The 14941-nt window shown below is 43.5% G+C and overlaps 1 protein-coding gene across 1 annotated transcript in view; it reads left to right on the top strand.

Annotated features, from left to right (window-relative positions):
• The window catches only part of LAMA1 (laminin subunit alpha 1), a 182851-nt gene that overhangs the window by 90080 nt on the left and 77830 nt on the right, over nt 1-14941 (top strand). Inside the window, exons 25-30 of the mRNA XM_039912223.1 lie at nt 1820-1999; nt 3032-3217; nt 7678-7805; nt 8790-8910; nt 9046-9183; nt 13901-14022. Of these exons, the coding sequence (XP_039768157.1) occupies nt 1820-1999; nt 3032-3217; nt 7678-7805; nt 8790-8910; nt 9046-9183; nt 13901-14022 (875 nt within the window). The remainder of the gene's footprint in view (nt 1-1819; nt 2000-3031; nt 3218-7677; nt 7806-8789; nt 8911-9045; nt 9184-13900; nt 14023-14941) is intronic.

A 14941-nucleotide genomic window follows, 5' to 3' on the forward strand; every position in this document is an offset into this window, starting at 1 on the left:
CACTGAGGTGGATACAAGCAAATCAGGTTTGGACACAGTCCTTGTCCCACATAGGGCTCAAAGTCTGATTCCTCATTTTACAGATGAGGTAACTGAGGCACAGAGAAGTGAAGTGACTTGCCTAAGGTCACACAGCAGACAAGTGGTGGAGCTGGGATTAGAACCCGTGACCTTATGACTACCAGTCCTGTGCTCTATCCACTATGCCATGCTGCTTCACATGAGGTAACTGAGGCTCAGAGAAGTGAAGTGACTTGCCCAAGGTCATGTAGCAGACATGTGGCAGAGTCAGGACTAGAACCCAAGTCCTTCTGCCTCCCAGGCCCGTACTTTATCCACTAGGCCATGCTGCCCAGGATCTGGTGATTATCCTCCTCACTCCTGCTGTCACTGTTGTCACTTCCACTGAGGAGTGGAGGAGATGAAATGTAAACCATTCCATTTTGCAATTTCTCAGGTTAGGTGGTGGAACTCATTGGTGGAAAATAGGTTTGTTAAATCCTATTTCTCCCAATTAGAGATGACTGTTCCAAATAGCTATCAGGCTATAGGAACTTGAAATATCTTCTTCTGAACTTCTGAATTGAAGAAGCAATCAATCAGTCATATTTATTGAGTACTGACTGTGTGAAGAGCACTGTACTAAGTGCTTGGGGGAGTACTATACAACAGATTTGGTTGACAACTTCCATGTTAATTAGGATTTTAAAGTCTAGAGGAGGAGACAGATATTAAAAGAAATTACAGATATGTACAAAAGGTCTGTCATCCTGAGGTTGGTGTGGGGTGCAGTATGGCCTAGTGGAATGAGCACAGGCCTGGAAGTCAAATGAACCTAGATGCTAATTCTGCTCCGCCATTTGTCTGCTGTGTTGCCTTGACCAAATTACTTCACTTCTCCGGGCCTCAGTTATCTCATTTGTAAAATGGGGATCAAGACTGTGAACCCCATGTGGGACAGGAACTATGTCCAACCTGATTATCTTGTATCTACCCCAGAGCTTAGACCAGTGCCTGGTACATAGTATGATGCCTGACTAATTGTTTTGTTTTGTTGTCTATCTCCCCACTTCTGAACTGTGAACCCAATGTTGGGTAGGGATTATCTGTATTTGTTGCCGAATTGTACTTTCCAAGGGCTGAGTACAGTGCTCTGCACACAGTAAGCGCTCAATAAATACGACTGAATGAACAAATGAATGAGTAGTAAGCACTTAACAAATACCACAGTTATCATTATTAGTTATTAAGAGCATTGTAGAAGGGAGAGGGAGCAGGAGAGATGGCAGCTTAGTTGGAGAAGGCCTTTTTTAGGACATAGCATTTTAGTAAGGTTTAGAATTTGGGGAAAGTGATCATCTAATTTAGCAATTAGGATTCATTGCTAAATCACTCCTTCCTTTTTGAATTTTCATAATATGACTGTATGTTTTCTTCCAACAATAGGGATTTATTCATATGAAATCCTATCAGTCTTGATGCTTCACTTACATGGTGATTATTAATAGTGATATCCGTTTAGTGCTGTTTATGTACCAAGCCTTATCCTCAGTGCTGGAATAGATACAATAGGATCAAGCTGGAGCTCAGTCTGAGGAGGAGGGAGAACAGCTATTTTTATCCCCATATTACACATGAGGAAACTGAATCAGAGAGAAGTTAAAGGACTTGCCCAAGGTCACACAGCAGGCGAGTGGCAGAGCCACGAGTAAACCCAGTTCTCATGATTCCCAGGTCTATCCTCTTTTCCACTAAGATACACTTCTTATTCTATTTAGAGCTATTTAATGAAGTGGGCTTATTTCTCCTCGATGTTTAGGTAACGCTGAGGCCGGATCAGTCAGTCCTGCGAGTGGTCACTCAAAGCAACCTGACCGGCTCCGTCGAGGGAGTCTATCATCAGCCGCCTGATGTGCTATTGGATGCTGAAACTGTTCTGCAGAAAGGGAATGTGGAGCCTTTTTACTGGAGACTCCCAGATCACTTCCAGGGGGACCAGGTAAGAGAAGTCACGCTCAGCATCTGCCCAGCGCTTCCTCTGCGATAATGGAAAATCATGGGAGTTGAGAAAGATCTATCAATAGTTTCTCAAGTCACTTTTTCTTAGGAGAGAAAAAACACACATTTTCTCCCTTGTGGAGTAACTTCAAGGTCAGGGTTCAGACTGGATATGGAACTCAAAACCATTGGTTAGTCTTTGTTCTTGGTAAATTCAAAATTCTTAAAAGCCTCAACTAGCCCTCAGCAACAATCTTAAAGACTCTGTTTAATGCCATAATTTGCATTTTTAATTATACCAGGATCAAAAACATATGTTTGGATTTTGGCTGAACTTAAAAAAATGAAGGGTGGGAGCATATGGTATTTTCTGGGGATTTACTGATATAAAAGTCTTTGAAAATTCATTAACATCTGTCAGCCTGAGTTTTGGAGGTAGGATTGGTGAGCTCTGCAGATTGTCAGTTTGGGTACCGTTGAGAAGAGCTATGGTAGAGACCAGCTTTACCAATGCATAAATAACTTGAAACTGGAGAAGGATATAGAGGGGAAGTAACTTACTGACATTGGGAGCTTAACCGTGTACTCATCAGTGGTATTTATTGGGTACTTACTGTGCAGAGCTCTGTACTAAGCGCTTGGGAAAGTTCAGTATAATAGAGTTGGTAGATGCAATTCCTGTCTACAAGGAGAAGAGACCACCCAATTATAAGCAAGAAGTCAATCTCAGTGGAAGTTCTCATCAATTTACAATATGAAGTGTCAAGACTTGTAAGAGGCAAGTTTACAGGCGATAATATTCTGGGGGGAAAAATGACTGCATTACTTGAAAGAGATGAAGATGCAGAGAAACTAAAGTAGACAAATGTGACATTTAAAAAAAATAGAATGCTTAACCATGGTAGAAGACTTGTTGACATGGAGATCTCGGATTTTATTGAAGTTTCTTGAAAAAATGTGGCAGCAGATTTCATGATATATTTTCACTCAAGCTAGTTGATTAAAATAAATGTGTAATTTATCATCTAAACAGCTCATGGCTTATGGAGGAAAGTTGAAATACAGCGTTGCTTTTTATGCTTTGCTTGGCACTGGGACTTCCAATTTTGAACCTCAGATTCTGATCAAGGGAGGCCGCACTAGCAAATTAGTCATTTATGTGGATCTTCCTGCTCCTGAGAATGGAGTGAGGACAGAGCATGAAATTGATATGAAGGAGGTGAGTAAATAAGCTTTTCTGATTTTTATTACTTTCTTGAAGAATTAGGAAAAGGTGGATGAATAAACTGTTTAGTAAAATTAATATTTTTTTAAACATCTAAGACAATTGTTTCAGTTAGATGGGAAATTTCATTTTGTGATATTAAGCATAGAGTAATATGCTAAGAACTGTGTTAGGCACTGTGGCAAATACAGGATAATTAGATCAGACACAATCCTGCCCCATTAGGGTTTACAATCTAAGTGGGGTTAGACTGATGCAAGGAACAGTAACAGTGAGTTATGAACAGTATTGAATAGCAAAGCGAACAATTTAAAACAACAATTTTACCTAAGCAGCTAAATAGTACTTGGATAGTGAGCTCCTTGAGCACAAAGGGAGTGCTCTCTGCTTCTGGTTAGTTTATTTTAATAGTATTTGTTAAGTGCTTAGTTCTGTTTGGTTCTCCCACTCCACATTACCAAGTGCCACTAAGATTAATCACAACAGAAATGGCACAGGATTTTACATGCACAATTTTTTATAGTATTTGTTAAGTGCTTTATTATGTGCCTGGCACTGTATTAAACACTGGGATAGGTACAAGATAACCAAGTTGGATAAAAGATAACCAAGTTGGACAGAGTCCATGTCCCATGTGGGGCTCACAATCATAATCCCCATTTTTACAGACGAGGGACCTGAGGTACAGAGAAGTGAAGCGACTTGCCCGTGGTCTCACACCAGACAAATGGCAGAGGATCTTCTGATTCCCAGCCCTGTGGTCTTTCCACTAAATAGTTCAAGAAGCAGCACGGCTTAATGGTTAGGGCATGGGCCTGGGAGTCAGAAGGACCTGTATAACCATCACTGTAGATGGCACCACCATCTTTCCTGTCTCACAAGCCTAAACCTTGGCATTATCCTTGCCTCCTCTCTGTCATTCAACCCACATATTGGATCCATCACTAAATCCTGTGAGTTCCACCATCACAACATCGCTAAAATCCACCCTTTCCTCTCCATCCAAGCTGTTACCACTATAATATAATCGCTTATCCTATCCTCCTGGTTGACTGCATCAGCCTCCTTTCCAACCTCACAGCTTCCTGTCTCTCCCACCTCCAGTCCATACTTCCGTCTGCTGCCCAGATCATTTTTCTACAAAAATGTTTAGTACATGTCACCCCCCTCCTCAAAAACCTCCAGTGGTTGCCCATCCACCTCCATATCAAACAAAAAGCCCTCAGCTTTATAGCACTCCATCACCTTGCGCCCTCCTACCTCTCCTGCTTCTCTCCTTTTACAACCCCACCCTTACACTTCACTCCTCTAGTGCTAACCTTCTCACTGTGCCTTGATCTCTCCTGTCTCACCACCCACCCCTAGCCCACATCCAGCTTCTGGCCTGGAATGCCCTGCCTTCTCAAATCTGACAAGCAATTACTCTCCACCGCTTAAAAGCCTTACTGTTACTTGGAGGCACATCTCCTCCAAGAGACCTTCCCAGAAGAAATCCCACTTTTCCTCATCTCCCACTCCCTTTTGCGTAACTCTGACTTGTTCCCTTTGCTCCTCCCCCCTCCCAGCCCACAGAACATATGTGCATATCTGGAATTTAGTTTATTTGTATTAATGTCTGTCTTCTCCGCTCTAGACTGTAAGGTCGTTGTGGCCAGCAAATGTAACTATTTATTGTTGGATTGTACTTTCCCAAGTGCTTAGTACAGTGCTCTGCAGATAGTAATCGCTCAATAAATATGATTGAATGAATTAGCTGGGTTCAAATCCTGCTCCACCTATTGTCTGTTGTGTGACCTTGGGAAAGTCATTTCACTTCTCTGTGCCTCAGTTACCTCATCTGGAAAATGGGGAGTAGGACTGTGAGCCCTATGTGGGTCAGTGACTGAGTCCAGCCCAATTACCTTGAATCTACCCCAGTACTTAGTACAGTTCCTCTCACATAGTAAACCCTTAACAAACACCACAACTATTATTATTATTATCATTATTATTATTAATCCCACTTCTTCTTGATATAGCTGGGACTGTAAATTCTGCATTAGGCTTTTCAGTCATGCATGCGCTATACATATATATATATATATATATATATATATATATATATATCAGAGAAGCAGCGTGGCGCAGTGGAAAGAGCACGGGCTTTGGAGTCAGAGCTCATGAGTTCAAATCCCAGCTCTGCCACTTGTCAGCTGTGTGACTGTGGGCAAGTCACTTAACTTCTCTGTGCCTCAGTTCCCTCATCTGTAAAATGGGGATTAAGACTGTGAGCCCCACGTGGGACAACCTGATTCCCCTGTGTTTACCCCAGCGCTTAGAACAGTGCTCTGCACATAGTAAGCGCTTAACAAATACCAACATTATATATATATATATATATCCAACAGTGAAACAGTGAATTTCAGTATTACAATCATCTTTTTAGAGGATGAAGGACACCTATATCTATCTATATATATATTGCAGTTTTTCTTTCTTAAGCACTTAGAATAGTGCTTTGCACTCTGAAAGTGCTCAATAAATACCAAGCTTTCACATTTCTCACTGCTCAGGCAACAGTCTGATGTACAAATGTACCGATTTGTACATTCCAAGTGCCTAGTACAGTGCTCTGCACATAGTAAGCGCTCAATAAATACTACTGAATGAATGAATGAACAGTCAATGATATTTATTGAGCAGTTACTATGCGCAGAGCACTGTACTAAACACTTGGGAGAGTACATTACAATGGATTTAGCAGGCAGATTCTCTGCCCATAATGAACTTACAGTCTAGAGGGGGACAGGGAGCAGATGTGGAGGATAGGTCAGTCAGAGAAGACTTCCCGGAGAAGATGTGATTTGAAGATGGGGAGAGTGGGGGCACCGGGCCTAGACGGGCAAGACCAGGGGATCCCGTGGGCCATTGTGGGGACGACACCGTACCTCTGATGCCACGCCTATCTGGTCGAGGGGCAGCCAAGGAGGTTGGGAGCTCAGGGGCTTCAAGGGATGGATGACCTGGGGCTTCAGGCAGCAGGGCACTTCCCGGTGACCTTGTCTCCCTGGTGGCATAGCTCCTGGAAGAGGGCACTGCCATAACCACAGACGATGCCGCTGAAGCTACAGTGAGCTGGCCACTGGGCTGAACAGAAGGGAGAACGCAGCTCGAACCCAGAGAAGCTCCCGGGTGGTGGGGCCAGGGGCTAGGGGCAGCAGTCTTTAGTTACAGACTGCCAGTCTCTCCAGCACACTGGAAATTCTAAAGGACCCATCCTGTGTTTTGTGTTGATCTAAGCTTTACTTTAAACTAATTCAGTTATGAGAAGCCTCCACTTTTCCTTCCTTTCAAAGTAGAAAAGTCCCAGTAAACCAAAGCGTAGAGAGAGGCAAAAGGTTTGTTTCTGGGATAGCTGGCCTGCTGTGTGACCCTGGATAAGTCGCTTCACCTCCCTGTGCCTCAGTTCCCTCATTTGGAAAATAGGATAATACATCTGCTCTCCTCCCCTGTTAGAATGTGAGCTCCGGCTGGGATAAAGACTGCGTTCAATATGTTAGCTCATAGCTACCCTGGGGTTTAGCACAAGTAAGCATTTAGTAGATGCCTGATTTTTAAATTGGAAAGGAGATTGGGGCAGAACCTATATTAGAGAAGCAGCGTAGCTCAGGGGAAAGAGCACGGGCTTCGCAGTCAAAGGTCATAGGTTTGAATCCCGGCTCTGCCACTTGTCAGCTGTGTGAGTGTGGGCAAGTCACTTAACTTCTCTGTGCCTCATTTATCTCATCTGTAAAATGGGGATTAAGACTGTGAGCCTCAGGTGGGACAACCTGATTACCCTCTATCTTCCCCAGCGCTTAGAACAATGCTCTGCACATAGTAAGTGTTTAACAATTACCAATATTATTATTATGATTATTATTTTTCAATAAAATATTTCCATTTCATGGGTGGAAAGAGCATGGGCCAGGGAGTCAGAGGACCTGAGTTCTAATTCTGGCTCTGCCATTCATCTGATGAGTGACCCTGGACAAATCCCTTCTCTTTGTTGTGCCTTGGTTACATCATCTGAAAAATGGGGATTAAGTTTGTGAGTCCTACTTGGGACATGGACTGTGTCCAACCCGATTTGCTTGTATCTGCCCCAGCGCTCGGTACAGTGCCTGGCACAAAGTAAATGCTTAACAAATACCATAATTATCATTATTATTATTATTGAATATGTAGGGCCACTTGCTCCAGGTGTAAATGTACATCCTCTTTGAGGATGATCTGCTAAACTGTAAATTCACTGTGAGCAAGCATTCTATCTGCCAACTCTATTGTATGGTACTCTCCCAAGTGGTCTGCACACAGTAAGAGCAAAATAAATACTATTGATTGATTGATTGATTAAAAAAATGCTTCCACTAAATGAGAAGAAGTCCGTGAGAACTTGACCTGAGATATTAATTAAATATGTTTCTTGCCTACAGCATATTTGGAAGTATTTTAATTCTGTGTCTGAAAAACCGGTAACACGCCCGGATTTCATGGCAGTTATTAGCAACATTGAATACATTCTCATCAAGGCATCCTATGGTCAAGGCTTACAGCAAAGCAGGTGATAACTTATTTTTCTTCAGAGCTTTGAAAGGTCTCTCCTTTAATTGTGGGCAATCATGGAAAGGGCTTTTCGCTGGTGATACTTAACACCTTCCTTTCAAAGGCACTGGGAGGGTTTTAAGGATGTTATCTCTTTGTTTCCAACAAGATCTCAGGGGTTATTAGCACCATTTTCAATTCCCATCCTGGCAGGAAACTTCACCCTAGCCCAGTGCTGGGAATTCTAAGAGACACCTGTGGACCACCAGGCAATTATCACACAGTCTGTTCTTGAAATAGTCAGTTAGTCTCCTGTGGTCTAATGTTTTGTCCTTTTCAAAGAATGCAGTCTCAGATCACTCAAGAAAGAGAGAAGGTGTCTCAATTGTTAGCTTTGGTGCATCAAGTTTTTATACGCCCCCCCATCTGTAACTTATTTTGCTGTTTGTCTCCATACACACTAGACTGTACATTTTTTGAGGGCAGGAATCATGTCTACCAACTCCAGTGTACTGCATGCTCCCAAGCGTTCAGTGCACTGTGCTCTACACAGTAAGCACTCCCATAAACACTCTTGACGGATGTATTTATACTTTGCTAACAAATCAATTAATCAAATGTATTGGGTACTTACTGTGTGCAGAGCACTGTACTAAGCACTTGGGAAGTTATAGTATAACAATATAGCAACACATTCCTGCCCACAACAAGTTTACAGTCAGTCACGCCTCAAATTGGTTTCCTGTGTGAAGTTACTCTTCTGGATTCTGCACACAGAGACCATTGATCAATCGACTGATTTTTGCTCTGAAACAATAGTCCTTTGCATATTTCATTTTTTAATCTTGGGAGACAGGAAGTCTGACAGATAAATGGAAAAAAACAATGTATGGAGGAAATGTATTTGTCTGGGATGTACATATTCACATTTTTTACCAAGCCTCTGCTTTGAAGATGTTATGCTTTGCTCCCTCAATCCTTTCTGTAATATTCTTTTACTCAGAATCTCGAACATCTCAATGACAATTGGAGTCAAGATGGAAGAGAGTCATTCAGAGAGAGAGGAAGCCCACCTCATAGAGAACTGTCACTGCCCAGCGGGCTATGCAGGCCTCTCATGCCAGGTACCTCTTGTCTGAGTCAGTGCGGTGGGTATAATGGGATCATTCCTGTTGTCTATAGAACACTTCATGTTGACTGCCACTGCTGCCCATGTTGGGCCAAATAATGGGTGTGAACTGGTTTCTTTTTTCCCTTAGAACTGTGCCCCAGGCTATCATAGAGCCAAGCTCCCAGAAATCAGTAGAATGGGACCCCGCCCACAAATTGCATCCTGTGTCCCTTGCCATTGCAACAACCACACTGAGACCTGTGATCCTGAAACCGGAAAATGCCTGGTATGGTTTGCCTTCACCCTGCTAACTGGTCTTAATGCTTCTAATGCCTAATACTAACTCCTGAAGCAAACTAATTCAGCATAAATCATCAGCATTCCTTTATCCTCTCCTGGGCCTTATTTGACCAACCTATAAATGTGAATGATACATTTTCTTTTTTTTTTTAACAACCGATAGTTCATTGGCTTTCTTGCATCATGTCTGTGAAATGAATTTGCCTTTATTCAACATTTCCTGGGCTTCATTTGATCTATAGGAGAGGGGGTTTGGTAATGGTTTGTCCTGTGATTCTCAGGACCTTAGTCTCTCCTGTATAATGGTCTTGGTATTCTGAAGTCTCATCTTTTTCTTTGACATAATTAATGGGAGAGAGAAGTTACAAAAAGATATACTTTTGAGTGGAAAGAGCATGGGCCGGGGAGTCAGAGGACCTGGGTTCTAATCCCAGCTCTTCCAGTTACTTGTTGTGTGACCCTGGGCAAGTCATTTTACTTTTCTGTGCTATAGTTTTCTCATCTGTAAAATGAAGATTCACTACTCTTCTCCTCCTAGTTAAACTGTGAGCCCCATGTGGAACAGGACTGTAACTAACAAAATTCACACGTATCTACCTCAGCATTTAGAACAGAGCTTGACATATAGCAAGAGCTTAGCAAATACTAGAATTATACTTATATACTAATTTTCACCATCCGTCACATCATCTTCAGGTATGAAGGACAGCTATATATTGAATACCATATTTGCTGGAATAGTTTACCTCCACTGCATTATGTCCCCTCCACAATTTTTAAGAAAGAAATGAAAATGATCATTTGTACCCCATAATGATCACTAGTGATAGCCTAGGTGCCAGGGAGGTGGAGGAGCAGAAGGATGAAGATAGGATGAATAATAATGTTGGTATTTGTTAAGCACTTACTATGTGCAGAGCACTGTTCTAAGCGCTGGGGTAGACACAGGGGAATCAGGTTGTCCCACGTGGGGCTCACAGTCTTAGTCCCCATTTTACAGATGAGGTCACTGAGGCACCGAGAAGTTAAGTGACTTGCCCACAGTCACACAGCTGACAAGTGGCCGAGCCGGGATTCAGATGTTGGTATTTGTTAAGCGCTTACTATGGGCCGAGCCCTGTTCTAAGCGCTGGGGTAGACAGAGGGGAATCAGGTTGTCCCACGTGGGGCTCACAGTCTTAATCCCCATTTTACAGATGAGGTCACTGAGGCACCGAGAAGTTAAGTGACTTGCCCACAGTCACACAGCTGACAAGTGGCCGAGCCGGGATTCGAACCCATGACCTCTGACTCCAAAGCCCGTGCTCTTTCCACTGAGCCACGCTGCTTCTCATGAGCGTAATTAGTTCATTAAGAATGATAATAATAATGTTGGTATTTGTTAAGCACTTACTATGTGCAGAGCACTGTTCTAAGTGCTAGGGTAGATACAGGGTGATCACGTTGTCCCATGTGAGGCTCACAATTAATCCCCATTTTACAGATGAGGTAACTGAGGCACAGAGAAGTTAAGTGACTTGCCCACAGTCACACAGCTGCCAAATGGCAGAGCCGGGATTCGAACCCATGACCTCTGACTCTCATTCATTCATTCATTCATTCATTCAATAGTATTTATTGAGCGCTTACTATGTGCGGAGCACTGTACTAAGCGCTTGGGATGAACAAGTCGGCAACAGATAGAGACAGTCCCTGCCGTTTGACGGGCTTACAGTCTAATCGGGGGAGATGGACAGACGAGAACAATGGCAATAAATAGAGTCAAGGGGAAGAACATCTCGTAAAAACAATGGCAACTAAATAGAATCAAGGCGATGTACAATTCATTAACAAAATAAATAGGGCAATGGAAATATATACAGTTGAGCGGACGAGTACAATGCTGTGGGGATGGGAAGGGAGAGGTGGAGGAGCAGAGGGAAAAGGGGAAAAAGAGGGTTTAACTGCGGAGAGGTAAAGGGGGGGTGGCAGAGGGAGTAGAGGGAGAAGAGGAGCTCAGTCTGGGAAGGCCTCTTGGAGGAGGTGAATTTTAAGTAGGGTTTTGAAGAGGGAAAGAGAATCAGTTGGCGGAGGTGAGGAGGGAGGGCGTTACAGGACCGCGGGAGGACGTGAACCAGGGGTCGACGGCGGGATAGGCGAGACCGAGGGACGGTGAGGAGGTGGGCGGCAGAGGAGCGGAGCGTGCGGGGTGGGTGGTAGAAAGAGAGAAGGGAGGAGAGGTAGGAAGGGGCAAGGTGACGGAGAGCCTTGAAGCCTAGAGTGAGGAGTTTTTGTTTCGAGCGGAGGTTGATAGGCAACCACTGGAGTTGTTTAAGAAGGGGAGTGACATGCCCAGATCGGAAGGAAGATGAGCCGGGCAGCGGAGTGAAGAATAGACTGGAGCGGGGCGAGAGAGGAGGAAGGGAGGTCAGAGAGAAGGCTGACACAGTAGTCTAGCCGGGATATAACGAGAGCCTGTAACAGTAAGGTAGCCGTCTGGGTGGAGAGGAAAGGGCGGATCTTGGCGATATCGTAGAGGTGAAACCGGCAGGTCTCGGTAACGGATAGGATGTGTGGGGTGAACGAGAAAGACGAGTCAAGGATGACACCGAGATTGCGGGCCTGAGAGACCGGAAGGATGGTCGTGCCATCGACGGTGATAGAGAAGTCTGGGAGAGGACCGGGTTTGGGAGGGAAGATGAGGAGCTCAGTCTTCCACACTGCTTCTCTGCTCCTACTAGGGGTTGGAGAAACTCAGTAACACAATAGGGTTTTGAGAGTTATACATTCAGTAATCAATCAGTGGTATTTATTGAGTGCTTATTGTGTACAGAGCACTGTACTAAGTACTTGGGAGAGTACACATCAGAATCTGTAGACATATTCTGTGCGTACAATGCGCTTACAGTCTAGAGGGGGAGGCAGACACTAATATAAATAAATCATTTATAACATGTAATTTATGGTTATGTACTTAAGTACAGAGGAGCAGCATGGCCTAGAGGATAGAACATGGGCCTGGCACTCAGACTTTGGTCTAATCCTGGCCTCGCCCCTTGTCTGCTGTGTGACCCTGAGCAAATCACTTCACTTCTTTATGCCTCAGTTACCTCATCTGTTAAATAGGGGTTAAGACTGGGAGCCCCATGTGGGACAGGGACTGTGTCCAACCTGATTTTCTTGTATTCACCTCAGGACTTAGTACAGTGCCTGGCACATAATAGGCATTTAACAAATGCTACAGTTATTATTATTATTATGATTATTATGATTATAGTGAGTTTGAAGGTGGAACCAATACCAAAGCCCAAAGGTCCTAGATCCAAGTTGTCACTGAGTTCCTATTGTGTGCAACATTTGGGAGAGTGTAATAGAAATGAGAGACCCAGTTTCAGGTGCCTTTTAATATTTTTATTATTATTAAATTGTTTGTTAAGCCCTTATGTGTCAAGCACTATTCTAAGTCCTGGGGTAAATACAAGTTATTCAGATAGGACACAGTCTCTGTCCCACATGGAACTCACCACCTAAGAATGAGCAAGAACACTGAATCCCCATTGTATAGTGAGGGAACTGAGGCACAGAGAAGTTATGTGACTTGCCCAAGGTTACACAGCAGGAAAGTGACAGAGGTGGGCCTAGAACCCAGGTCCTCTGACTCAGTCAATCGATTATGTTTACTGAGTTCTTACGGTGTGCAGCGCTCTATACTAAGTGCTTGAGAAGCATCATGCTGTACTAGATAGGGCACTGGACTGAGAGTCAGAAGGTCATGGGTTCTAATTCTGACTCCACCGCTTGCCTGTTGTGTGACTTTGGGCAAGTCACTTCACTTCTCTGTGCCTCAGTTAACTCATCGGGAAAATGGGAATTGAGACTGTGAACCTCATGGGGGTCAGGGACTCTGTCCAACCCGATTTGCTTGTATCCACCCCAGTGCTTAGTATTGTACCTGGCATATAGTAAGTGGTTAACAAATACCATAATTATTATTATTATTATTACAATATAACGGAGTCATTAGACCCATTTCTTGCCTGACTCCCAGGTCTGACTACTCCTTTTTACCATCCTCTTCCTCCTTCCCTCCCCGGCTTTCCTTTTATTCTTTTGTTTTTTTCTGCTGCTTCCCTCATTGCTAGTCTTGATTCCTCATATAATAACCCCTTTCCCATTTTGTTTCTTAAAAAATGATGTCAAAAAAGTGAGTAAATATGGTAATTCAAACACAGGACAAAATTGCTCACTGAACAATTTTGATGATTTCCCCCTTCCCTTAGATCATTTTCTGATTTTAGTGCATTCATTCCATCTGCAGCTGCCTAGAGAAGGACAAGATCAGTGTTAAGCCTCTTTCAATTGATGTGGCTTCAAAGGTAGACGTTAAGGAACCTGTCCCAAGCCAGATGCATCGTCATCTGGTAGTGTCTGAATTTGGTCCACCACCAGGCTAGGGTCTCAGTGTCCTCCACCCTCGGTGTCTGGTTTCCCCAAGATGACTCCCAAACTTCCCCCAGATTTTTGAAGGTCAGAATCAAAATGAGAGAATGTAACGTTGAATATGTGGAGAAGGTTTTTTTATCCTCCTCACTCAAACAGTTTTGACCAACAAAAAAATTGCAGACTGTTATAGCAGGAGGTGGTTCAAAGGTGTTTTCATTTGAGAAAATTAAGATGGATTTTCCATTATTTTTCCTTTAAACTGTTTTTTCTTTCAATCTTAGAACTGCAAGGATAATACAACGGGTGATCACTGTAGTGTGTGCTCTCCAGGTTTCTATGGAAAGGTCACTGGTTCTATCAATGACTGCTCTCTCTGTGCCTGTCCCAGGGCTGAGTCTTCCAGGTAAGCTCAGGAATGCAGTTCCTTTCTGGTTATTTCCTCTCTGACTTACTTTTTAATGACTAGGAGAGTATCTTCCATTTCTAGAAGTGACATCTATTTTGTCACCCTGGCATATGTTTTAAGATGAATCATTACTGTAAGAATCATGGTGGTTAGTGATAGGTTTTGAGGCAATGGGAAAGACGGGGGAAAGAGAATGTTTTTCAGCTCTAGGATTCACCGTTCACCCCCCTACCAGATGACCGTACTATAACCTTATTTAACATTCGATTGATCCCTGCCTTCTCCCTGATTCTGTCTCCTGAAAATGGAAATGTCAGCCCCTGTGGAAGCAGTGGGGCCTAGGGGATAGAGTCCAAGCTTGGGAGTTAGAAGGACCTGGGTTTGAATCCAGGCTCCATCACTTATCCGCTGTGAGACCTTGGGCAAGTCACTTCAGTTCTCTGTGCCTCAGTTCCCTCATCTGTAAAATTGAGATTGACTGTGAGCCCAATACAGGACAGGGACTTTGTCCAACCCAATTTGCTTGTAACCACCCCAGTGCTTCGTACAGGGGCCTGGCACATAGTAACTACGTAACAAATATCACAGTTATCATCATTATTGTTACATGTTTGGAAAGGATTCCCTCCTCCTGCTTTCAAAACCTCTGCCCTCTTTATTTTAGTTTCACCTCAAAATTTTGCTTATTCTGCAGAACTTTTCTTGATCGCTGTTTAATAGTCACCAATGCAGGAGCAGAACCCAAGGCCATATAAATAGGAGAAGACTGCCGATATGGGTTCATCTGGGTGGGGTGGCAGGAAGAGGGATCATAGCCAAAATGGTGGTATTTGTTAAGCATTTAGCATGTACCAAGCACTGGGATAGATACAAAATAATCCCATTGGACAGTCCCCTGTCTCACCTGGGGCTCAAG

The sequence above is a fragment of the Ornithorhynchus anatinus genome, chromosome 5 (assembly GCF_004115215.2).
Source record: "Ornithorhynchus anatinus isolate Pmale09 chromosome 5, mOrnAna1.pri.v4, whole genome shotgun sequence".
Classification (NCBI taxonomy): domain Eukaryota; kingdom Metazoa; phylum Chordata; class Mammalia; order Monotremata; family Ornithorhynchidae; genus Ornithorhynchus; species Ornithorhynchus anatinus.